At 43.4% G+C, this 25,443-nt stretch overlaps 1 protein-coding gene across 8 annotated transcripts in view; it reads left to right on the forward strand.

The window, feature by feature from the left end:
* The window catches only part of EPHA5 (EPH receptor A5), a 197,671-nt gene that overhangs the window by 97,297 nt on the left and 74,931 nt on the right, over nucleotides 1–25,443 (forward strand). For 7 of the 8 annotated variants that reach the window (XM_072335469.1, XM_072335473.1, XM_072335470.1 and 4 more), the window contains exons 4-5: nucleotides 7,354–7,509; nucleotides 13,911–14,246. The exons of the other annotated variant lie outside the window; for it this stretch is intronic. In XM_072335469.1, the coding sequence (XP_072191570.1) occupies nucleotides 7,354–7,509; nucleotides 13,911–14,246 (492 nt within the window). The remainder of the gene's footprint in view (nucleotides 1–7,353; nucleotides 7,510–13,910; nucleotides 14,247–25,443) is intronic. 8 annotated transcript variants of the gene reach the window in all.

Raw genomic sequence — 25,443 nt, forward strand, 5'->3', positions numbered from 1 at the left:
TTTTTTTTGTGGCAAAACCTGAGTTTGCAGTGAGTGTCAGGAAGTCGAAGTACAGAAAAGAACTGAGTCATAGAATTGCTTGGGTTGGAAGGGACCTAAAGGATCACCAAGTTCCAACTTTCCTGCCACAGTGTTGCCAGCCACTAGGTGAAGCACTAGGTCAGGCTGCCCGGGATCCCATCCAACTTGGGCATGAACACCTCCATGGATATCTACAACCTATATAGCACAGGCTCTCTGGGCAGCCTGTGCCAGTGTCTCACTGCCTTCTCAGTGGAACACTTCCCCCTGACACCTAATCAAAATCTTTCCTCCTTTACTTTAAAACCATTCCTTGTTGTCCTATCGCTATCTACCTGAGTAAAAGTTGAGTCTGGATTACAAAGGTGAGTAATTTGAAGATTACCTGGTATTAACCCTGCTTCCAGCCAAACAAGGAGGAGCATGCTCATGCAGTGCTGAGTGCTTCTGAAAAATACTCTGTTTCTCCTCAGAGCATTTATTTTCCATAGCTTGCTTTCCTTCTGTGAAATCAAACCCAAATGATAGCATTGTTTTTGTATGTATGTGAGGATAAATCTCCTTCCCTGCTCCTTTATCACACTGCTGAGAGTTTAGGCTTCACTCAGAGGTTTTGTCTTACTAATCATTCCAAAATCTACTTTGGAGCAAAGTCAAAATGTACAGAAATATAGTCCATTAAGGCCTTAACATAATCGCAAGCATTTTCAAATGTATTGTTTTCAAGTTATCTTTACGGCTTGCAAATGTGGCTGACTTGGGAATTGGATGAATTTTTCAGAGCAATGCCATGTGATGAAGTTTTATACCATTTAGAAGAAACACATTAATGTCATTAGTAGCAGTTAATTCTTAGTTTTCCAGCAACTATGCTCATGCCATAAATTTCTGTGTGACAATTTAGTGAGTCACGTGGGGGAAAAAGTGGTGTTTGCAAGGGGAAGAAGTGAAAGTACTAATTTATTTATGTTCTAGTTTTCAAGGTTGTTTTGGTATTGAGAGCTGAAGTACATTTCAATGCATAGTGGCAGTAATTTAGCCTGATTTAGCATAGACTTGGTCAGAACAGTAGCAAAAGGCACAATATTTTCATAGAATCACTGATTCCTTTGAGTTGGAAGGGACCTTAAAATGCCATCTGATCCAACTCCTCTGCAGAGAACAGGGACACCTACAGCTACACATCAGGTGCTCAGAGCCCAGTCCAGCCTGACCTTGAGTGTCTCTAGGGATGGGGCATCCACCTCTGTGGGCAACCTGTGCCAGTGCTTTGCTATCCTGGAACAGATTGCCCAGATACATGGTGAATTTCTTAGAACAAAAAAGTTTAAGACTTTTTCCTGCTTGGGATGTGTGAATCATCTTTCCTTCAGGGTAAGGTCTTCAGTCTGTCTTTAAGATGTGAAGCCCTCCAAAAACTCGTTTATTCATCCAGCTCCAGAAACCTCTTTTAAAAGACTTTTAGCAAGTCTCATTGCTGCAGCATCAGGGGATGGAGTTGCTGAAGGATGCTGGCAAGTCTGCAGGATTTGGGCAAACTGGCAGCTTTGAATTACAGAGTTTTATTAGTGGATATTTATTTAATTTCCTTCAAATCCCCAAGGCGTGCTGCAGGAAGCAACAGAGTGCTATTGCAGATAGAATGGCTGACCCTAAAGGAGATATAATCAGGGCATTTTACACATTTTCTATAGCTTTATAGCTTTGGCAGCAATTTCAGTGTCAGCCTGCAGCTCAAGGAATGCTGTTAGGATGGGCAGGATTAGCTCTTGGGAGCCTACTTGTAAATTCTGCAGGAAGAAACTCAACTGTGGGCTGTTTCTTTTTTTTCATCTCCTTTTTTTTTTCCCCAGCATAATTCCTGGTTGCTTTCAAAAGAGCACAGAGATCATCTGTTTATATTCGTTGGGAGACATGAAGACAGTCTGCTGTGTTTTTGTTTTGTTTTGTCTTGTAAGTAAAAGTGCATGTTAGGAGCACAAGCTGAGGGTTGAAGCCTTTCAGCAGTTTAATTGATTCCACATTGTAAAGATTGTACCTCGCTAAACCCTTTTTCTTTAGGTTTTGGGCACATCTAAGAGGCAGCAGCTCTCTCTTCTTGGTGCAAGCGCTTCAAGGCATGGCAGCTCCAGAGACTAGAACAGGGGTTGGTTTATTTGTAGCTTGTTTTTGCTCAAATCCTTCAACTCACAAGGCATATTCCCTGTGCTGGAGTGATGTGCTAATGAAGGCAGAGTTGATGAGCTACAGAGCTGCTCTCCTTTCTGCTGAATACACATAACACGTCCTACTTGGGTTTCATCCGAGAGGCAGCTTGGTGTGGATTACAGAGCTCGGATATATCCATGGGGCAGAGTTTTCTGCGTGTTTATGCTGTGGTTGCTCCTAAAAGCCGTGGTAATTTGACAGTCCCTGCCTGAAGAAGTTTGCAGTTTGAAAAGGCTAATCAGTCTAAAGCATGGGAAGGAGAAACAGAAATAGTTTGTGGTTTGCTCCTGGGCAAGATGTAGTCTGGGAAGGAAGCAGGTTTCAGTTGGACAACCTGTGTTCTGTCTAGACTAGATGTTCTTATCCTCATTAATTTTTGTTTTCATTCCTTAGCTTTATGGATTAGCAACGCTACCTTATGAGATATATTTGTAGTTTCTGATTACTGTGGAGACTAATTTTGTACTCTGCAAGGAAGATGGTGTAATTCCTATTTGAGCTTTATTTTCTGGGATTTACAAAAGGTTGCTTTGCTGATACTAAGCATTTAAGTACTCCAGGCTTATCCTCCCAGAATTACAAGAGTGTGAAGGGTTGGGCCTTTCTCATCTCCCCTGGGCTTTCAAGGCTTTGTAAGGTCATGCTCCCTGGCTCTTCTCTCCGTGGGGACAAGGCCTAGATTCAGACCGATATTAATTTGATGTCATGATAGCCGAGTGCTTCCTGCGTTGCAGATGATGGATGCTTTTACTGCTGTGGCTACGTACATGGGTTTGGTTCTTCGTCAGGTGGGAAGGCTGAGAGGAGGTCCTTGTTCCCAGCACACATGCCTGAGCAACTTGCTGGGTGCTGCCTGGGCCAGTGTGCATCGTAGCCAGGGAGGAAAGGAGGTCTGCACAGTGGATGCAGCATTCAGCTGAAGTTTGGGTATGGTTACAGAGCTGTAAATCATTTGATGGTAAGGCTTGCAGAAAATAACCTCTGTCAAGTAGTCCCAGCTGTTTGATGTTACTGGCTTGTTCTGCCTACTTTTTCCACTCACTGGTGCTCTCTGTCTTTAGTACTGATAGAGCACATGAAAGTTCAGCATGGTATTTGAAGAGGCCAGTTTATATTGTAAGAGTCCCACTGATTCTTCGTCTGTTTACATGCATTATAAGACCTAATGCCCTAGCAGCGTGGCTCTTGGGGGATCCCATCTATAAGATACGAAGCCAGGTTCTAATCTGACTGCCAGCTGGAGGGATCAGATCATGCTGGTGCTGTCCCGAGAGGCTCTGGCTGCCATGACTCATTGCAGTGGTCTTGTGCTGGCCTGGCCCAAAGCACTGGCATTAAGAGGCTGCACGGCTGCTAAAGCTCTGTGCCTGTGACTTCTTGTGGTTGCTACTAAAAATGAAAAAAGTGAAACTAATTTGCTGGTAATGGATGTGCTGCTAACAGAAACACATCCCCCCTAACACCGGCAGGTTGCTTATGGCATATTTTCTGTATCTAAAAATACTCTTTTTTTTCCAGCAACTAATTTCATTTAAAGACTGTTTTCACACATCAGTGGCTGTTAATCAGTTAAGGAGTTATCAGTTTTAATATTAGAAAGAAAGGAGTAGGTGTCATTGACAACTTAAAACCATTTCATTTCTGTTCAGCTGGCTTGCAGCAGATTATGAGCAATCTTAGGCTCATCTTATTTCTCCTCCTTTTCCCACCCTCTTTCAAAGAGAGATAATACCATTAAATGAACGGCTGTTCTGTGCTAATTCTACATATCCTTTGAAGAACCACTGAATTAGAAATACTGAGATAAAAATATAAGACTTAAAATAAGATTTAATTAGAAATTAAACTCCAGACTCCCATGTAATTTTAAATAAAATCATGTATACTTCATGAGAAGATTTTAAGGTTGACTGTCAGAAGATGAACGGTAGGACAACAGACCAAAACCCAAGGTATATGCTTATAAGGCACAGGCTGCTTATGGCTCTGTTTTGCTGCAAATCCAGATCACAAAATCATAGAATCATAGAATCCTTAGAGTTGGAAGGGACATCTGAAGACCACTTAGTCCAACTTCCCTGCAGTGAACAGGGATAAATATCCAACTCTTTGCCAGCAAAGGAAGAAAAATAATATGCTAGCCCTTGCTTTTTGGCTGTTGAGCTTGTCCAGGACTGTGCTCATCACGCTATCATCATGACACCTGCTCTGAAGGTGGAGGGTAAGATGTTCCTGAGACAGCTCTCATGACCAAATCAAACCAGGTAAGGGTGCAGAGAACAACTGTACAGTAAGTACTATTTGCTCCCCAGCTGCTGGGGGACTGAGGTAGCTCAGCAAATGCCCTACTGTCCTCCCTAAAGCATCTGCTGCTGGGCTTCAGACTCTCCACACCTTTCATCCTTTCATCTGATTTGCTGTGGCTGTTCTAACATTTATTTATTTATTTATTTATTTATTTATTTATTTATTTCCCTTTAATTTTGCATAGCTCATCTCCTTTTCCTGAATTCTTTCTTTCTAACTGATGTGAAACTCTTTTGCTTAGCTTTGACAGCCCTCTGTGCTGGGTGTTTGTTGTGAGGATTGCTGTTGCAACTTCCAGTATAATGTAATGCCCTTGAATATGCCTTCTTATACTGTTTGGGAGAGGAGGAACCTGTCTGGCCCAGGGTAGCTTTGGATTACACAAAAAATTGGTCTGGTTTAGTTTCATTTCACATCCCTCATTAAAAAGAAGGGTTATTGGTGTTGGGAATCTGTTGGCAGTGCGTTTACTCATGAAAACAAAACATTCCCTTCAAGCTGAGCTATGTATCATACCGTCGTTAACAAACTGCACCTCGTTGAAAATATGTCGAGGAAAACTGATTTATGTTGCATTTGCTGCTTTGCACACAATAGAAGCACAGTAAACTCTCGTGCCATAATGATTTAATGATTTTCTGTCTGTCTTGATGGGTCATAATGAGATAAATTCAAGTCTTTTTCTGAAGGCTAATTACTTCAAGTACGCACTAGACGTGGGCTGCACTCTTTATACTTTGTGTATGTTTGTGTTTTCATTTTGCTATCTCTATTGTCTGGGTGTGCAAGTGAGTTTTGATCTGTCTTTGAAATACAAATCAGAGACTAGCGAGGAGCCATGTCATGGTCTCCTCTACCTAAAGACTCTCCAGAGGATTTGTAACAATTCCTGCCGTACAGATAGGGCAGCATCTCAAGATAGCTGTGAAGTAAATAAAGTGAAGAAACTCTGTGTTAGGAACTGAGGGATGTGCCAGCGGACATCAGGGCAGCTTGCGGCAACCCCATTAGCAGTTATCTAGAATAAGTTTGGCCATGGGTGTGTTCGCTGTGCCCCATGCTTGGGTACAGGATGAGGACTGTGTGCTCCAGAACTCACAGCCTAAATATGGAAAAATAAATGAATGCTGAGCAATTTTGGAAATTGCTTGCAAGGTCCAGGCAAAACTGGAGGTGGAGCCTGGGGAGGTGTATGGTTTGCTCCTGGATTGCCTTCCCTTTTGCTGCATGGGTAGCCTCCATCAGTAAACACTTGCTGGTTGATTCCAAGTGATTTTTTCCCTGTATTGTAGAGAGCTGATATCAGAATAGCTGCCATACCAAATAAAATACCGTGTGTTTTTGATAGGAGTTGATGTGGAAGTGTCTCACCTTTGGTGAAAAAGTTCGCGATGTAAAAGGGAAGATGTCAAGAGAGTTTTTCTGGTACTACGGGAAGCAGAGTCAACTTTAGAGCCAGTTTTCCTACTTGATCCTTCAGAGAAAAAGGGATTAATGATAAAAAATTACACTTTATCTGCAGGAAAGTTGAACTCAGTCATCACCTATTTTGGCTGAGTTTTTATCTCATGACCTTCATGCTATGTTTGTCTGAGACATTGATGGTGGGCTAATATAAATGCTTCTGCTGTGAGCTCATTTTCTTTTCAGCTGGGGATATTTGAGTGCAGATGGAAAGGTTCTGGGATTTCCAGGTAAATTCGTTAACTTAATGGCAAGGCCTGTCCATCATTGATACTATACTGGACATAAGAGCATCTCTGAAAGGAAAAATGTGACAGCTTTTTGGAGTCAGGCAACATGTTCACATATCTTCGCTTTTTGAGGTGACCAACAAATCAGGTTTTGCACAGGTTTTATCTGTGCTTTGTTTTTCTTCATGCTAACTGTGGGTTTGTAATTCTGCATATCAACTATATAATTACAGGTCCACTTGGCTTTTTTCTAAAGGCAAGGTGGAAACATGCAAACCTGTGATTGTCACTGCTTGTGCTGCATGCACACAAAGGTGCATGAATGCAGACATCATTGCTTAGGTGCTTAGTGCTTGTTCCACGAGCTCGGAAACAAAGTATTACTGTACTGAGTTCAAATTCTTATAAAAGAAAGAAAATAAAGGAAAAAAAAAAAACAAACCCAGCCTACCCTTAGCAAAGATATTACATTTGTGAGAACACAAGAATTTCTTATATAGAGGCTTTGTGCTTTATCTTGCATATATATTGGAGCCAGAAGGAGCACCCTGCATGGCAAGCATGCTTGATTCAGGCTATACCCAGAGCAATCTGTCTTATATAGAGTACTTTAAAATTCATCATAGGTTTTCAGAGTAAGAAGCCCTAGGGAAGTAGCCTTATCACAGTGTCTTAAAGCTTTCGATCTCAAGATCCCCTCCACCACTGTATTGTTACTGTTTACCGAGACATTGATTTCTGGGTATAGAACATCTTAAACAAAAACCACAAGATGTATTTTACGTGCTTTTCTAAAACTGAATGAAAAAAGTCCCAAACTCAATAATGTTTTTTAAAGCAGAGAGAAAAGATGTGACCTCATGCATTCAACACAGAAAATAAATACTCAGCAAAGGCAGATGCTAGGGGGGAAATACAGTCAACAGATTCTCACTCTCTTTTCATGCAGGTATTTAAGGGTGCTTGTACACTGGTGGAGTAGACTTGTTTTGAAATCTACAAACCAAATAGCTTGTGAGTGTTTGTCTGTTTTCTTTGTAGCTGAAGACATGTTTTTAAAAGGAAATGTGAAGACACTAATTTTATGATGGGAGAGCTTAGTCTGTGGTTCTTCTTTTTACAGTATGCAGACCTGGGTTCTTCAAAGCTTCACCCCACAGTCCATCCTGCAGCAAATGTCCCCCTCACAGCTACACGCTTGATGAAGCATCCACATCTTGCCTGTGTGAAGAGCACTATTTTAGGAGGGAATCAGACCCACCTACAATGGCCTGTACAAGTAAGCATGTGCTTATAGGGTTGTTTTTAATCCTTTTGAGCTATTCCTGTACTGTGACTAGACATTATGATCCTAATGTGCTTTTACAGGCTCTGAGCTTCAGTCTGAGCTAGCCTGACACAGTCTTAATGTCACTAGCTTTGTCCACCATACCTCCAGTTACATGAGGAGACTCAGGCCTTTCGTTTGGAAAGCTGCTGTTTAGCTTGAGGAGCACTTACATAACAAACAGAAGCTCCATCTCTTGCAGTTTTCTCTTCAAGCATCCAAAGATGTTCTCAGCCAGCAGCACTGCACTCAAGTGTGTGCATGGGTACCTGGGTCAGGCACATCTGTGTAGGAAACTGTGGGTAGTGATTGTCTGCTCTAGCTATAAGTGGAGTATGTATGGTCCTTCTTAGCATCATTTCTCAACTCATTTTCAGTAGTTAGTAAGGGAGAGAGCCCTGCCTTTCCAAGCCACCTGGAGATTGTTATTCTTCAAGGTAGTCTCAAAACTTGCAAGGAGAAAATGCTTCTCCAAACCAGTATCAAAAAAATCAAAGAGCTTATCTCCTGGTGTGGGGGGGGTGGTATAACAAGCAAATTGGGGTGTTAGGAGTAGTTGAATTGGTGAAATCAGAATCGCTAGTTTTACCCTTGTTCAGTTATTCTTTCATCTGTAGCTTGAAGGCTGGTTGTTCTGTTTGTTTTGTATTTTAAGTATGTAGGGCATCAGTTTCCGTAACCTCAGCTAGTATCCCTGTGTATAGCACAGGCCATGGGTTTTTGTGGGGCCAGGTCTGTCAGGATCCAAATGTAATTTTGCAGGCAAAAGTGATTACAAGGGACTGAAGAGGAGCTGAACTACTGGGGTAGGAGCAGGCAGAGCTTCCAGGGGACATCAGCAATGAATAAAAGGCAGGTGTGTAAGTTCAGTCCACATGCTTGCTCAGAGCCACCTGGGAATGGTATAGAGATGACTTCCATCCTGTTTCTTTTGCATCATCCTTTCCAGGAATGGGAAGTTCACAGCTGAATAGATGCTAGATCCCCTTAAAGTTGTGTCAGTGGCATATTAGTGTGCATCATGTCACAGGGCTTTTCTCCTGGCTATCTTCCCTGCAGGGATGAGGGGAGATTTATAAGCAGAATGGAAAAGAGCAGAGAGCAAAGGACTGCAGGGACAGGCATGAAAACTGGGGTTGGATGTGGCACTTATTGTGCCTTCATCCTGTTGAATAAAGCTGTCTTTTCTAGCTTCTTAAATTGGCACTTCAAAAAAGAGAAGGAAAAAGGCTGTTCCCGTTGGAGAGTCTCTTCACATAGGAGGACTGCCTGCTCTCAGCAGATCTCTTCCCACCTGGAATAGTCACTTGGCAGAGGAAACACAGGAGAAACAAGGCCCTTGATCTCAGTATTTACCTTTTACCAGTTAAGGAACTTGAAGCACATTGCTGTTGAAGTTGTGCTACAGGGAAGGAGAAGACAGCCTCAGGCAGTATGACAGTGGCCAGTACTATAGCATCAAAGTGATGGCTAGGATGGGCTACGGCATAAGAAGCTGAGAGCAGGACTCCCTGATGGCTTTTTTAACCTTGAAACATGTCTTTAAAAACTTTGATAAATGAGAGAAAGGACCGGTATTGGTGCTACTGGGAAATGGGGAGAGAGGGGAACTCTGAAAAGGCACACAAAAGCAGCTTCTTTTCAGCAGACAAAACCAAAGCCAATGCAGAGTAATGCCAGACAGTACTGCTGGTGAGTTAGCACAGAGAAGAAGCAACCAACCCTGAAGAAGAGATTTATGCAAGCCCATGACCTGAGCATAGGAGTTTCTGGCACAATCTGAATCCTGTAGGTAAAGACTGTAATTTATGATGCCATGAATAGTGTAGGGTTGGTATTCCTTTTATTTACTTTGTTTACTTGGGTTTTATTTTGTTGGTGGTGGTTTGTTTTTTGTTGTTGTTGATTATTAGTTAGTTTGGGATTTTGATTGTTTGTTGCTGTTTGGGGGTTTTATTGTTTTATTTTTGATTATTTTGAAAGCTTACTATAAGCTTGTTTAAAGTCCAGGCAGTGGTGTGTGAAGCTGTATTTGGATGTGACTTGGCAGGATACCAGGTGCTTCTGAGGCAAATGAGAGTTTTAATGCTGACCCAGGCACTGCTTAGCTTCTCTAGCCCACTCTTTCAGAGGATGCTGTTATGCCACGTATAGAGCAAACTGGTACATTAGTATAGGGTATTGAAGCATCTCTGGTGAGATTTATACTTACTATACTTACTCCCAAAAGCTGAGTGCCTCATCTGAGCCCTCTCTGTGTGCTAAGTCACCCTCCCTTGTCCTACACATCTTTTCTTGGGATTTTGTGCTAATCCAGCTGTGTCTGTGCTAGAGGTGGTAAGGAGAGTCTGTGCATTACCCCAGCTCAGTTGCAGACAAAGTAAATTTTGACAGGGATAGTAAAGAGTAGGTAGGAACACTAACATTTTGAACCCAATCCTGTAAGATTTGCAGGGGAATATCTTGCCGTGAACTGAAACACAAGCAAGACAGACTTAAGTGATGATGAACAGGAACACTGTTAAGTTTTGTGAATGTTTCTGTTATTTATTACAGCAGAAATTAATACTATTCATAGAATTCCCTCAATTTGAAATCTAGTTAATTTTAGAGGACACATCAATGTTTGTTTTCAGTCCTACACCTGCAAGGTCCCCATGACAGTTGGTGTAGCTATAAAATCACATTTTCCTAATTTAAAGTTAATGCCTTTTGCATTCAAGATGCCAAGAGTCTCTCCCCCACTACCACCATTGCTAAAGAAAACTGCTAAGCCACTGTCAGCTGTTCAGATAAGCGTGAGGTAGGGGATACAACACCAATACATACCAGTTCCTTAAGCATGTTTTATAAGTAATGCTTGGCAGTTTTTAAATTTATAGAGCTGTGATGCAGTCCAAAAGAGCTGTTACCATCAAACAAAAAATAGTTGGTCCTGACAGGCATTTGAGAGTTCTTAGTATTGTTACATGCATCTCCCACGAGGTTTTTGAGCTCTATTTCTTCTTGATAAGTAGTCCTAACTTCAGTTCTTGCAGAACAACAGTTTAAATTGAAAACATACAATTTTGCACTCATTTCCCCCTCTCCCATCTCTGATGATTAATCCTATTGTAGTTCAAAGTATTCAGAGAAAGTATGAGTGAAGGTGAGTGGCACAAAAAGCATAGAAGGAGGAGTGTGATTTATGGGATGCACTGACATTTTTGTAGTGTTTGGTGTAACATTCTGTTCTCAAAGGATATGGTTAACTCTGTGTACACACACATATGTACATAAAATACATATTTGTGTCTTAGGGGAAATTTCTCTCTCGAGTTATTTTAACAAATCTAGGGCCCCGCCTTTTCAGAAGCTAAAACACTGGTTTGTTCTCCCAGATGAGATTTTCCAAAGCTTTACTCATGTGCAATTTCAGGATTCTTCAGGCAGGCCCTGTTAGATATGTGCAGACAGCTAAAGACCTTTCTGAGAGCCCCTCTGAGAATGCTAATTTTATAGGCTACCCATTCCCACTAGCTTCAAAGTGTGTTTTTAAGCCATCAAGAAGAGCAACTGACTCTTCTGTGCAAAGCAAGTACAAACCTCCACTGCCTTTACAAAAGTGATCATTTATCCCCTGTTAAAGGCATGTTGTCCGGTAAATGTTTTTTGTGGGTTGGGGTTTTTTGTTGTTGGGTTTTTTTGGGTGGTTTTTTGTGCCTGAGTTCTTTTATTTTTCTCTTAGAGTACTGGTAGCAGTGAAAGTGCATTCATCCAGCAGAAGGAAAGATCGGACAATTTAACCAGTAAAAAAAACCCTGAGTGCAGTGGATATAACCCCACGCAGCTCTTGAGATGGATTTCATAGCTCCCATTATATCAATATGAGGATGAGAGGCCAGAAAGTAGTTCTGACTGCTGCTGTCCTGTGGTGTCATTAGCTAACCAGCACTGTCCCCCCGTGGTGCTGCTGGCGAGAGGCGGCTTGTAGGAATGCTCAGCCTGGGCAGGGCCTGCTCTGCCACCAGTACGCATCAGCTCCCTCAGCTGCCTTCTGCCCAGGGAGGGGGTACTTCTTCCCCATTTATACCAATGTGAAGCTGTTGTTGTGGTCCTCTTACAGAGGAACATCCTGGCTTCATTGGGAGTCGCTGGCATGGCTGCTGTTAAGCTTCTGCTCCTCAAACCTGAGTCCATGCTTCACCTGGGGCATGGTAGCAAGTAAGCCCTCAGCTTTAATTCAGTGTGCACAGATAGCTGGCAGCCAGGGCACTCACTGCATCTCCTCACTGCATCCATCTCCCTGCGAGGTGACCTCCTTCCAACCCTACCCAAAGGGATAGGGACCAAAGCTAGTAACCTGCCTACATGAGCAAACAGTTTTCATGCATAGGTCAGAAAACACAGCGTACCTCTGACAAAGCTGAGCTGCCATTTCCTTAACTAACCTAGCTTTGGTCTTTGACTGTTTTTCTCAGAAGGAAAAAAAAAAATAAAAATCAGGAATATTTATGTCCCTCTGGTGTTGAGTTTCTTGTTGAATCAGAATAGCTTGAGTTGAGATCATTGCAGTGTTTCATAAGCTCTACCAATTTATAGACTTAAAAAGGGGAGTAGGTAGGGAGGGAAAATAGTGAAAAACTGAAGGTAGCTTTGGTTTTGCAACGTTGCCCGTTTTAAATAACAAATTGAATTCAATTGTCACAACAGAACTAGAAGACGACAGACTAAGACAGGCTGTTAAATTTGTATGGGTTTCTAGCTGATAAAGCCAGCTGACAGGCTCTTTTCAAGGAGTAGCTCATGGGTTTTGATGACTTCATTCAAACTGTGCAGGAGTCTGTTGCCTTCAGTTCTCTGCCTTCTTGGAAAAATCCCAGTCTTAGCTCTATAGCTTCTGGTAATGCTGCCACTAAAACCTGTCCCACATTTCTTTGATCAGTTTCTCCATGCTAGTCTCTTGCATGAGATTCTTGCTATCCTTTTGCATCGTCTTCAGGGCATATCATCAGCTTGCCCTTCATCTCCAAGTCTATTAAAACAAAAAGTTTCTCAAAATATTTTCTGGGCACTGTATCCCTTTTCCTCACCAGATGGTTAGATGGGGTGAAATGTGAGCATTTCAAGTTGGCTGTGGCCTCTGAGCTGAGAGACCTGCCTGGGCTGTCCTGCTCATCTCACTGGGAGACATCTACAGAGCAGTGCCAGGGGTTGCAGGACTAACTGGTGATAATGCACACTGTCAGTTGCCTCTAATTTTTGGAAAGGTGCATGCCAGCACCTTCAGCATGTAAGTGGTATTGAGGATGTCTTCAGATGGGCAGCGCAGCCACCTGCTGAGTTGGTGTTGCCGTGCGTAATTATAATCCAAACCCCATACTTGCCCAGGTGCTAGCGAGACCCTCGCTAGGGCCAAAAGGACCACCGTGACTCATCAAGAAAGGTGGCAAAATGGCGTTTATTAGGAGTAATCAACTCCTTTTCAACTGCTTTTGGAAATTGCGACCTGAGCATGTAATGCAGCTTTCTTTGCCCAGCCACAGCCTCTCCCAGCAGGATGAAGGAAAACCAGACCACATCTGCAGGAGCTCTGATAGTTCCACAACAGCTGTTCCTCCTTAGATAGCATTGCCAGTGCCATACTGACATATACTGAGTGTGGAGGCTTGGCAAAATAAGCAAGCACAGTGTGACTAACCAACCATGCTAGTGCTGAGAGGTTGGCAGGGACCACGAAGGCTGCTGTTGAGTAGCCAAGATACGGCTGTGTTTCCAGTGGCCTGTGTAGATTACCATCTGCTTTGGGGTACATAGAGTGTCTCACTTAGGTATGATTTGGATGCCCAAACTTAGGTTTTACTGTTGCCAAAGAGCAAATTGGCAGAGGTGGGTGGATGGATAGAATTCAGTGTCTGAATTGACAGAGTAGTGGGAATACACCAGTATGTATCTTTTTTAAGGATCCAAGGCTAGCAGCACAGGGGCAGTGGGGCAAGAATGGGGAACCTTGCCTCCCAGGTAAGCCAAAAGTGACTTGGACAGAGCAAAGATTTGCAGCTCCCTTAGCAAGCAGAACAAAGAGAATACCAGGTGCAATGTCCCAGTATGAAATGTGCTGTCCTTATTATTTTTGAGACAGACCCAGGTCTTGCCCTCACTTAGAGATGGCTGTGTCCCAACACAAACCCCTTAAGGTAAGGTGGGAAAGCTTGAATCCCCGTCTTCTGTCTTCTTTGGCTGCTGCTGCAAATTGTCTGTGTGCTTTTTGGCACATGAGCAACAGAGCATCTCTTTTCAACCAAAGAGTAGTAGAGAGCAGGATGACTGATAATACTGTTTTTACCATGTGTTTTTCTCACTTTGCAAACCAGGACCCCCCTCTGCTCCCCGGAGTGCCATCTCAAATGTTAACGAGACTAGTGTCTTTCTGGAATGGATTCCCCCTGCTGATACTGGTGGAAGGAAAGATGTGTCTTATTATATTGCATGCAAGAAGTGCAACTCACACTCAGGTCTGTGCGAGGCATGTGGCAGTCATGTCAGGTACCTCCCCCAGCAAACCGGCCTGAAAAACACCTCTGTCATGATGGTGGATCTGCTTGCTCATACAAACTATACCTTTGAAATTGAGGCAGTGAATGGAGTGTCCGACCAGAACCCTGGAGCCCGACAGTTTGTGTCTGTAAATGTAACCACAAATCAGGCAGGTAAGTGGATCTTCAACCTGGGAGAATGTCTGGGGTGGGAGCCTGAGCCAGTCAGACCCATTGAGGGCCTCCCTTTGAAATGGGTGGAAATCCCCCACATGTAGGGCTGGACTGTGGACCTTTTGAATATGTTGGGTGGTGGGGTGGTTGTGTCTCACAGGCTATACTGTAGTCTTCAACGTGTTTCCTTTCAGCAGGACACACTCAGCATCTGTGGCTATTTCTTTTTTTCTGTTATACTCAGTAAGCTGCTTGGAGTTCCCACCACTTCTTTGCAGTTCTGTGTATCTGCTTGCTAAAACAGAGGGAATATAGTTACCTCTCTTGTTGGGAGAGGGCAATCCCTGAGTTCATTTTGACTCCACATGTCAGTAGTCTAAAACATCCAAACTTTACAGTTACCCTAAGAAAATAGTCTTGAGCAGCTTCAGGAAAATCAGTTCCTCTTCTGCATTGTGACATACAGTGCAGTGTCACTGCATCTCCAATGAGGTAGGACTGAGATGTCATTGCATACTGTGTCATTGTCTTTGTACTGTACAGACAGATCTAGTATATTGGTTTGTTCCTTTGTCCGGAGCTCAGATTTGCCTGCCATCCCTTTGGAAGCCTAGAGAGAGAAAAAACAACTGCTGTGTTTGGGGCAAGCTGCTTTGGCGCTTCAGAGCCCTGTGCCTTGAACACAGGCAGGTGTGGAGTTGACATTGTCACTTGTCATTTGGAGGTGTGATCAGAGAGAAAAACATGATTACTTTTTCTGTGCACATCAACACACCAGGCGCATCACATAACTTCTCTAAGACCCAGAGAACCCGCCCATACACATACATTTCCATTCTCTTTTAGTCTCATTTATGTGCTGTGTTTTAAGTTCTTTCCTACTGCCTTCTTAGTTTGCTTCCTGCTAGTTAATTTAAGGCCCCCAGTGGCGCTTGCCTGCTGTGGACCCCACCCAGGAACCTGAATTAGTAGAATTTGAGACCTTGTAGACTGTGCTGCCTGATCGGAGGAGTCAGTGTTTGCCGCCTTCTTACAAAGATTTAGCCAGGAAATGTGGTGTGATATGCAGAGTAACAGCTAGATGGAGATTGGCAGATCCTCGCTGTGAAGCAGAAACGAGTTAGCTGGAGCAGGGCTGCATTTCATTCCTGCTGCCCAGGTATACATGTGTGGGCTTGGCTGCCAGCAGTGAGAATGTGATTGTATTGGACTTCCTCAGATACCTGCCCAGATAATTAGACTGAATTGTCAAAATGTTGGACAAATTGTTCAGATATATTTCAAGGAGAGCAGATAAAGGCATGCTGGGGTTACTGCTCGCTGCTAATGGATATAGCAAGGAATCTTCCAGAGGAGCATCAGCGGATGGCAGTAAGACACCTGTTGGAGGCACCTGTCTAGTGCAGATCAGTGGGAGTCTTGGTCCTAATGCTGTTTACTGTTGTCCTCCTACTGGGAAGGTTGCTGCCAGTAACTACTGCTGGGAAAAAAAAAAAAGAAAAAAAAAAAAAGTATTTTCTTGTTAGTGGGATTGTATTAGCATTTCACTGCTGGCATTACTTTTTCCCTGATATACAGAATTAAATCCACATAACCCTCTGTAAATGTAGCTTTATGAGAGAAGATGATACATTGCTGATCACTTCTGTCTGGGAGGACATGGCTCTGTCCTGAGTTATGTGCCAAATTACTGATGTTGCAGCTGGATTTATCTGCATAGCTGGCTTCTTGTGTCTCAGGCCTCCCTTGCACAGTTATTGCCCACAGCTTTGTACTGGGAGATCCATTGTAGGAAACTGTAAACCTGTTGGTTTCATGTGACAAATACAGCTCCTGCTAAAGACAGTGAGTAAGTTTAGCTTCTGGTTCAGTCTCAGTGCTACCCTTGCAGAGGTGGAACGCATCTGGGGGAGACATAGGCAAGAGTAGTACTGATGGATCAAGCCACAAGTGTTTAATGTGCTGCATAGCATTCAAATGGCATCTGTATACTCTCGTGTTTGAATCAATAGGAGGTGCTTGCAGAGTCCACCCATCATCCAGAGGGACTGTGCAGGGCATTTTGTTGTTGCTGGAGCTGGTCCCACCCAGTTCATTATAAAAAGAGAGCCAGGCTGCTTGTTTGCTTGAGCTGTACAATTTGTGTATCAAATGTGTTTCTCAGTAATCTTCCTTGCCCTCTGCTCTCTGGGCACTCCCTGGGATGACAGTCACTTTGTCTGTGCCAGAAACAAAGCGGCTATAGACTGGGCAAATCATATGCAAGTGTGGAAAGTGGAAATCTGTTTTATATAGGTTCCTCTGGAAAATGTCCTTTGGTGTTAGTAATGGAGGTGTGCAGGCAGAGTGGTCTATGATTGGCCATAACCAGAGATGCTAGATATCTCTGAAAGAGCCTGACCTTTAGCTGTTCTCTCAAATCAAAGCAGGCACAGCACATGGGGCTTCAGCAGGGTCTCAGCAGCCTCATCTCCACAGGAAACCAGCACCAAGAGATGCTGCTCTGGGGACCCATTCTTTCTCTCACACGAATTTTCTGCCTGTGTGATTGCATTTCTATGAAGGCTGGTATAATTAAGTAGAAAGTCGCTGAAGACCAGGTAGCGTTACAGGGCCAATTGCAGCAATAGGAGAACAAGAACTGCATGCTGTGGAAAATGAAACAAATTCTGCCATGGGTTAGGTCTAGCTGTTTGAGGCCCACTGGCTGGTAGTCACTAACCCAGTTCTGTAGGGAAATGCCAGGATTTATTTTGCTGTTTTGGCTTTGGCCACCAAGAAAAAACATGCTAATTTCAGGACTGCAGAGAATGTGCAAGCAGCAGGATGTTGGCTGTGCTGTGTCTTCAATGCATGGGAGCTTTTGGCAGTAGAAACTGTGTCTGGTTTGGGTTCTTGAAGGGATTGCTTCCTGAGGAAAATGTGTTCCTCTCCAAACTAATTTGTTCCCCTTCCTTCTCTCCCCAATTTGAAACAAGGATAAAAAGAATTGGCACTGGCAATCAGTCTGGCATTCACAGTCTGATGTAATTTTCCTCCAAACTTTTGAAATCAAGTTTGGAAGTAAGAGAGAAATAATCTTTATGCACAAATGAGGCAGATCAGCACACTTCCGCAGGGATGTGATGGTACCTGGGATGGGACCAATCTGTGTTGGACGCAGTGTCCTCGGTCTGAGTAGTGATTCCCCTGTCACAACCCACTTTTACTTGGTGGTCCCCAAGCCTCTGTTATTTCTCTGTGAGTTTGCAGGTGTTTTCTACTAGATACTTTCATGGATCTGGAATGGTTGAACAATGCAGCCAGTCAGGAAAGGTGGAAACTGCACTGACATCCACCATGACCCCTCAGAGCTGCAGGAGGCAAAAAGAGGACTTTCTTCTTTATGCCTCCCCCTTCTCTTCCCGCACTTCGTAAATATCTGGTGCAGGTCCCTCCTCAGGTCTAAGTACTCTGTCCCTGCCCACCATGCAGTTAGACCATCTATTTCTGGTAGTGCAAGCAGAGGGCAGTTCTTGGATTCAAGAGTCAAGAAACCTTGTGTAGATTGGCCAAAGCATGGTTGTCCCCTTTGGGACAGCTATAAAATAAGCACACATGGGAGTTCTCAGCACAGATGGCAGGGAGCCATCTGTAATGTGGTCTGAATGCATTAGAAAGTGTGCCTCATGCACATGGGCTGGAACCCAGTAAATAATTCATAACTGGCAACAACAGGATTAAGTTAGCCTTCCTTTTCATGTTGATGGTTTTACTCAAATTCTTATCTTTTTGAAATTGCCACCTAATGACCATTCCTACACTATTTCCAGAGAGCAGCCTGCCGGTGCTGCTAATACTGAAGTTGGCTTTTCACATGACAGTGTATGATGTTTATTCTTAGAGATTTTACCAAGCTGGGTGATTAAGTAATGCTATCATTCTAGACAAAGATGTGCATCTCCCCTGAGGTCTTTCATCTTATCTGCCCAGTGCACAGAAGGCACCTACCATGAATTCTCGCTCAGGGATGTGTATCTCGTAATGGGCCTGTAGGGAGCAAGTGGTTGTGATTCATGGTTGCCTGTTTGCCCATTGTATCATCATCCACACACACAGTGGGAAGGCACAGCATTAGAAACCCTTCTGGGCTTAAAACCAGTTGTAGCCAACCTAAACAGTGGAGCAGTTTTTTTTGCCTTTCATTTCCAGCATCATCCATGCTGGACATGGGCTAGAGGTGGGGGGTCTAGAAATTGGGGTAGTTCTTTTGCTGATTCCATGGACACTCTTTATATTTGAAGACCTTTTTCTCTGTGTGTGTGTTTTCAGATAAGCCCCTGTTTTCTACTTGAAAAGCTGGAAATCAGCATTCAGTCCAATTCTGTGACCTGTATGGTATTTTCACGCCTTTTGGGGAAAAGGGGGAAGAAAGGTCTGGATGTGCTTGCTAGTAGAGGAGGAGTTTGTGTGTCTAATGCTTCAAGAAGCCTGCATGCCTGAGGCCAAAACAGAGATACAAGTTGTGTCCTGTGGTGCAGCAGTGATCTTTAAGCAAAGATGTTGGAGGACAGGACCTGACAACCCATGCTGCTGCCTGGGAAGCCGTGCCAGGTTCTTCCTTGACCAAAAGAAAAATGGTAAATGCTTGGAGCAGCTAGAAAGCTGTCAGGAGCAGAGAGGTGCGCTGAGAGCCGTGACCCTCACTCTGACTATGCAGACTGTGACACCGCAGTTGCAAGGAGCAGAAGAGAAGAGATTTTCCTTAGCACTCAGAATGTACCAGCCTTTGAAAAGCAGCAAGGTGCAGTTTGGAAAAGGAAACCTGCAGTGTAGGGCTTGTTACAATCTTAGGTCAACAACTGCACGCTCTTGAAGCAGTCAGACTACAGTTCCACACACCTTGAGAAGAACATACCAGAAAATGAGGCAAGTAGATGGCAGTACTCAATGCACTGGGAAGCTGTGTTCTCTGAAATTGCCTTTGGGAAAGGTCTAGTTCGAGACCTGTAAGGTTCAGGGTCTCATTCTGACAAATTGCAAGTCTCACCAGCTTGTTTGGTTTGTCCTGCAGAGGGGATCAGCTTGCTTATTTTCTATAGGAAAAGCAAAACATTTCCAAGAGGATTTTTCAGTAAGTGCAGCATATTGCATGTGACTGGCTCACACTGGAAGCAAGACTCGTTTTGCAACTCTGCTTTGTAACCAGAAATGCAGGCCTAGGGCCTGCAAAAGCTTAAATGCATGCTTATTTCCTTGCAAGTCCTTTTCCACAGCCAGGCTGCTGAGCAGAGCTCGGCTGTAAATGCCAGCTGTAACAGTACTCGATCCATTGAGCTGCATCATCTTCTGGACAGTGGATGCCATAAAAAAGGGTGTGAGCACGAGGCACACTAATGTTTCCATAGTGTGCTCCCAAACCTCCTGGGAGACTCTCTTTGTACTTTATAGCCCTTAATGGATTTTTCTTCCATGAATTTGTCTAATCATTTTATGAACTCCAAGAAAATTTTAGCAGCTGCAGGCAATTCAATATGAATTTGGTAGGTCTGATAGTTTAAGCTATGCTTTAAATTCATGTTGGTCAGAGATGAGCTTTCAGTGGCAAAAATAGAAGGTTTAAGACTTGCAATTAGATGCTTATTTGGAAAGCACTGTCATTTAGAGATGCTGCACTAGCTTCCACCGTATTAACACAGGTATTAAGAACTCACCATTTAACTTAAATTGCATACTCCTGAAAGCAATACGTTGTCTTACAAACCACTATGGACTGATACAGGGATACTTTAATAAATAGAAGCATAATGGGTACTGCCTTGGAGACCACCTTCTGCCTTGTTGGGAGGGTTTCTGTGTTGGAAAACAGGTGTTCGGGCTTTATTCTCTGAGAGGAAGGATCTTTCATCCTTTCATATGGCAGTTAAGTCCGCAGAGAAATTTTGAGTGGTTCTCAGCCCAGCCCTTGCTGCATCTCTTGAAATTGCTGGAGTTTTTCCCACTGATTGCAGTGGGAAAAAATACCCACTATGGCAAAGTCTGGGTGTTTTTGAGAAGTCTGCCTTTTACTTTTATGCTCTTTGACTTTTTATCTCCAGCTGAATCTCAAACCCACTGGAGAGCTTTGCTGTTTTGCTATGTATCAAGCTTACAGCGGGTGATCATGCAAGGAAAATAATTTCATTTGTGGAATCCTATCCTGTATTCTATCCATCAAGTATTTTATGTAGGTAGAAACCTAAATAGCGTAAGAAGATAAGTGCACATAACACCAGCAGAGACAATCAGTGGCAGTTTTGTCACAACCAGGCTGTCCTTCATTGAATTTACTTTATTTTTGAAGCATGGTTGCATGCAGTTATAGCAATTGTAGGTAGTTAGAGTAAAGTAAAGCCTGAAAACCGGTGATGCACAAAAGGTCTGTGGGTTGGTTTTTGTCTTTTTTGTTTTTGTTTTTTAGTGGCTGCATTCATTCTGAATGCAAAATCTTTTTCAGTCTCTATCCTATTCCAGAGTTGCAAGTTCACCTCAGCCCAGATGGCTGGGTGTCTGCTACCAAATGAATTATGGATCAATTGAATATTTTATAGCTTTATGTGTAACTCCCCAGGTGGTAATTGCCACTTTCTCATAGTTTGGTGTAAGCATTTTTATTATACTTACAATATGAGAAATACATGCCTGAACATTGAAGGAATTAATTGAAATTTAAAAACAATCAAACAACAACAACAAAAAACACCTAATTCTGAGTAAGTTCAAAGATCATTTTTATTCTTAAAGTATATCAACCCTGTTGATATATTAGGACATTAAAAGAGGAAATAAAAACATTTTCCTGCATCTGCGGACAGACATTGCATTTTTGACTCTGAATTACGTATGGCCAAAAATAAAACTAGTAAGTAATGGTTGTCCACCCTGTCCCTAAAAGAAGGGCAGAAATGCACTGAAGCTCTCAATCCCCAAATTTGACACTGCTGATGAACTTCAGGTACTGTCGCTTATTGCATGTTATGTGATATGTTTTTCATTCATCTCACTGTGTATCTTTATAGGAAAGCAGTTAGGGTTTCCTTCAAAGCATGCCACTTGTGAGACAGTCACACGAGCTACAAAAAACAAATGCCTGGTTACACATGAGGAAATTTCATGCATGGGATGCACCCAAGTAGTGCCACACAGCTGAGTATAAGGGAAGGAGAGCTGCCCAAAATCATAGAATCATGGAATGGCCTGGGTTGAAAAGGACCATATTGGTCATCTACTTTCAACCGCCCTGCTACATGCAGGGTTGCCTACCACTAGACCAGGCAGCCCAGAGCCACATACCCAACTGGAGGTTCTGCAGCCAACAGGGCTGACACTATTTCCCACCTAACACTCCAGAGCCATCAGCAGTGAAGCCTTAGACCTGGGCAGCCATAGCAGAGACTGGGCATCCCCAGTCTGGGTTGTTAGAGGTGTATCAGGTGCAAATGCTGGGATTTTTGAAAGAGCACAGAGCACCCTGTGCTGAAATTAGGTATTCTTTTCCCACACTAAAAGCTGGGCATGAAGCCTTCACAAGGTCAGAGCCGTAGGAAGCTCATGTTTTTGCAGAGCACCCTTGATGTTATATTGCATGAGTGATAAAGCTGTTTTAAAATTTTATTTCCCATTTTGCTGGCATTCTTTTAAAGAATTACCAAGTAATCTTATATTAATCTAATTCTAATCACCTTAAAACGCAGTCTTTGGGGCCAAGGAGTTCTTTGTGTTGCGCTGAGCACAGTACTTGGCAGAGAGCAAAAGTAAAGCATCCAAAATGATTTTGCTGCCCAGATGACATCAATGTATAGATTTTTTTTTGAATGCAGCTTCTGAATTTTACTGCTAATAAGATCCTATTCAGCTCTTTAGTCTCCATCTGCAAGCTGATAATTCCTTTGTGTGATACGTTAATTCTCTGATTTTAGCACTAAAAGTAATTTCACAATTTTAGCAGCCTGCATAGATGACATTTCTGAAAGTGCTTTTATGATATCAAGACTCAAAAATAGCCAAAAAAAGACTGTAAAAATATTTTCAGAGCTGCTAAATAAATAGCAGGGGACTAGTAGGCATTTAATAGATGTCCCATTTGCTCTCTGGCTGCAGTATCTTTAACATACCATGTAAGCTCTTTATAGTAATCTTCCTCAAAAGTTAAATATGACAGTGCAGAAGTCAGAGTAGTTGGAAGCATATGAGTTTCAGTCCTTATGCACTGAGTGAGCTGTGGTACAGGAATGCCATTCATGGTGTAGCAACTGCACAGTATGTATTTTCTTTCCTGTGAAACTCTAGTGCTGATAAGAATGCGAATGAATGTGAAGCTGTAAGAAAGCACACAGCAGCATGCTAGCAGGTCCTGTGTCCAGTGAGGGCTTCCAGTCCTGCAGCATGTCTTATCAAGGTGGGTCACTTTAATATTCAGGTTGTAATTTATCTATTTATTTGTTCACATGATGGGATTTTTCCTCTTGTTTGCTTCCTCTTATTGCTGATTCATCTGGTGTCTGCCCCCCCTCTGCCCCTGGAGCAGGCTGGCTCAACATCTTAGGAAGGATCTCACTGTATCCAACCTGAGCTCCAGCTTGCAATGTGAATGAATTACAGCCTCCTGCTCAGGATTTTACAGCATTGCATAGGTTGAAATGCTTTTCTCTCCTGAATTGCTTGTTATTGGAGAAGTGCAATTCAGCAAGTGCAGAAAGATTTTTCCAGATCTCCTTTTGTGGTTGTTAATACAGTACACTTCAAAAGCTAATTGCCCCTTGCTTGTTGCTGGAAAGACATCTGAAATGCTACTTCTGGCACTGAAATTTCTTGCTAAGGGTTAATGTAACAGCAGAGCCTAGGCTGGTTGTGCTTTATTCCAACCTGCACTCTCTCCTCTCCTCCTTTGAGGCTGCAGAGCTCTATCGAGAGAGCTGAGAGCAGTTCCAAGGTGACAGGCATCTGAACAATAAACTCTATTTCCCTGAGAGCAGCTGGGCCAAAGTTCAGATACATGCAAATACTGCAAAAAGCTCGGGGTTTGAAGGCTTTAATTAAAGCACGCTTCAGATGTACTCATTTGCTGGCATGGTGGAATGCTTTCTGCATCTCCTGATCCTGGAGGAATAGTTCTGATCAAAGCAAGTAACTAATGGGATTTCTGGTTAGATCAGTACAATAGAAATCACCAGAAGGAAAGCAGCATTATTTATTTACTCGCCGCCTTCTTCAAGATTGATAATTTTATAAATATGGGGTCTGATCAAAAGGCCCTATCCAAATTGCTGCACAACACCCAGTGCTGCAGTGGTACTGGCCCAGGCCTGCAGTGAGCAGGCACCAGGCAAGAGATTTTTGTGCTGCAATGCAGCAAGCCAGGCCAATGTGCTTCTCTGTAAGAAGCACAGAGCATGCTGGCCCCATCGAGTAAGTGCTTCAGCTTGAACAAGCCTTTAAAGGAGAGCTACCTCGTGACAATGGATGGGAAGTAAAACACAAAATGTTAAGCATCTGGAAAAATCTACCCTGTGTATTTGTGGTTTGAGGACAGGTCAAGTGGTTGGAAAGGGCCCTCTGCTCAGGAGCTCAGCTCATACATGGCCATATTTCCAAAAGCAAGCCTGCATGCCCATTGAGTTTGGAGGCATCCCAGGGATGGCAGCCATGGGGTGGACAAGTGTGTCATAGGGCAGAAACGGTGCTGGAACTCTGTGTCAGCCATCCTGGATGGCATCCAGAGGCTCTGCACAACTCTACTTCCTACTCTCCTTGCACATCCAAAGCCAGGCAGCTCCAGTGTGAGCCACAAGGACTATGCACCAAGCAGGCTGTGCTTTAATTTCTGCACAGTGCTAAGCACTGCGGGGTGTTTGGCAGAGAGAGCCAAAGGTGCCTCAAAAGCATCCTGGCAGAATTAGGGGAAAAATGCCTGCACCTGCTCGCTGCCTTCCAGAGGGCATGCATAGAAATTGCTCGCTGTGCTTCTGCACCCTGCCGTATGAAACTTTTTGTGTGTGCTTTCTTTGTTTGTTTCTGCTAGGTTTGTTTGACATGCAGTTACCTAAGTCCTTGTGACAGTACCCTTGAAACAAAATGTCTTTGGAATTATGTCTCCTTTTAAACTGACATTAGTGGCTGAGGTAAGGTGTGCTTCTTTGCTTTCTGCCCTAAATGAGATGAAAGGAAACAAGGTTGAATCAGATAGTAGCAATTACAGTGTGTTTCCCTTTCTCTCCTTCACTTTGGAAAGGTTTACAGGACCCTGTGTGCAGCTCAGGGTCTTCAAAGCTTCTTCCCAACTTTTCTGCAGTATGCCTCAAACTGAGGAGAGAAACCATTTCTCAGCCAAGTAAATTATAAATTGCAATATTCCCTGAGTTGACTGTCATACAATTCTGCGTTGGTGTGGCTTGTTACTGAGTATAGGCCTCTGTGACCACTGTCCTGTCACCCCCAGGGCTCTACCCTCCTGGCAGTGGGTTTCTGCCTTGAGTCATCAAAACGCTCTGCTCTGCGGTTCTGCCTCATTCCAGCAAGGGCTAGCACTAAGCATGAAATCACTCACTGACCTTGGCAGAGACTTACAGTGTGAGCCTCTAAATGCCTGGCCATGCAAGGGCAGTTTCCACAGAGAGATGCTCTCACCCAGTTCAGTAAGCTGGAGGGCCGTTGCTGCAGAAATTACCAGGTTATTTAATTTATTGTATATCTCTTGGTACCAGGTATGACTCAGTTACCACAAGGAGGTCTAGGGGAGCTGGAGGATGACTGGGCAGGATGCACATGAGGGCACACACCCATCTTCACCTTTTCCAAAATTGCACACAACAACTAGCAAAGCTGGATGTGCGTGAAGGACAAAATGCCCTGTGCTCTCTGTGGAGGTGATGCACTAAACTCTCTGCTGTGTGTTGGCTGAGGCTTCAAGGAGAACTTCTGCCAGTCAGATAGCTTTGTAGAGCCCCAGGTGCTATGTGCAACCTCTTCAGAGCACCTCTACGAAACAAAAAGAGCTCTGAGAAGTAGTCGAGTAATTGAGGAGTATTTCTTGTGCTCAAATAATGACTGTGCATCTATACCGGCGTCACACTGTTCCTGTAGCCTCTGATAGTAGTGATTGACTGATGACTGCTATTTTAAATTCTGCTTGTGCAATTTCTACTTCTTTATTTGGGACGAAATATGAAAGGAAAATACA

Source organism: Excalfactoria chinensis, chromosome 4, assembly GCF_039878825.1.
Source record: "Excalfactoria chinensis isolate bCotChi1 chromosome 4, bCotChi1.hap2, whole genome shotgun sequence".
Lineage (NCBI taxonomy): Eukaryota > Metazoa > Chordata > Aves > Galliformes > Phasianidae > Excalfactoria > Excalfactoria chinensis.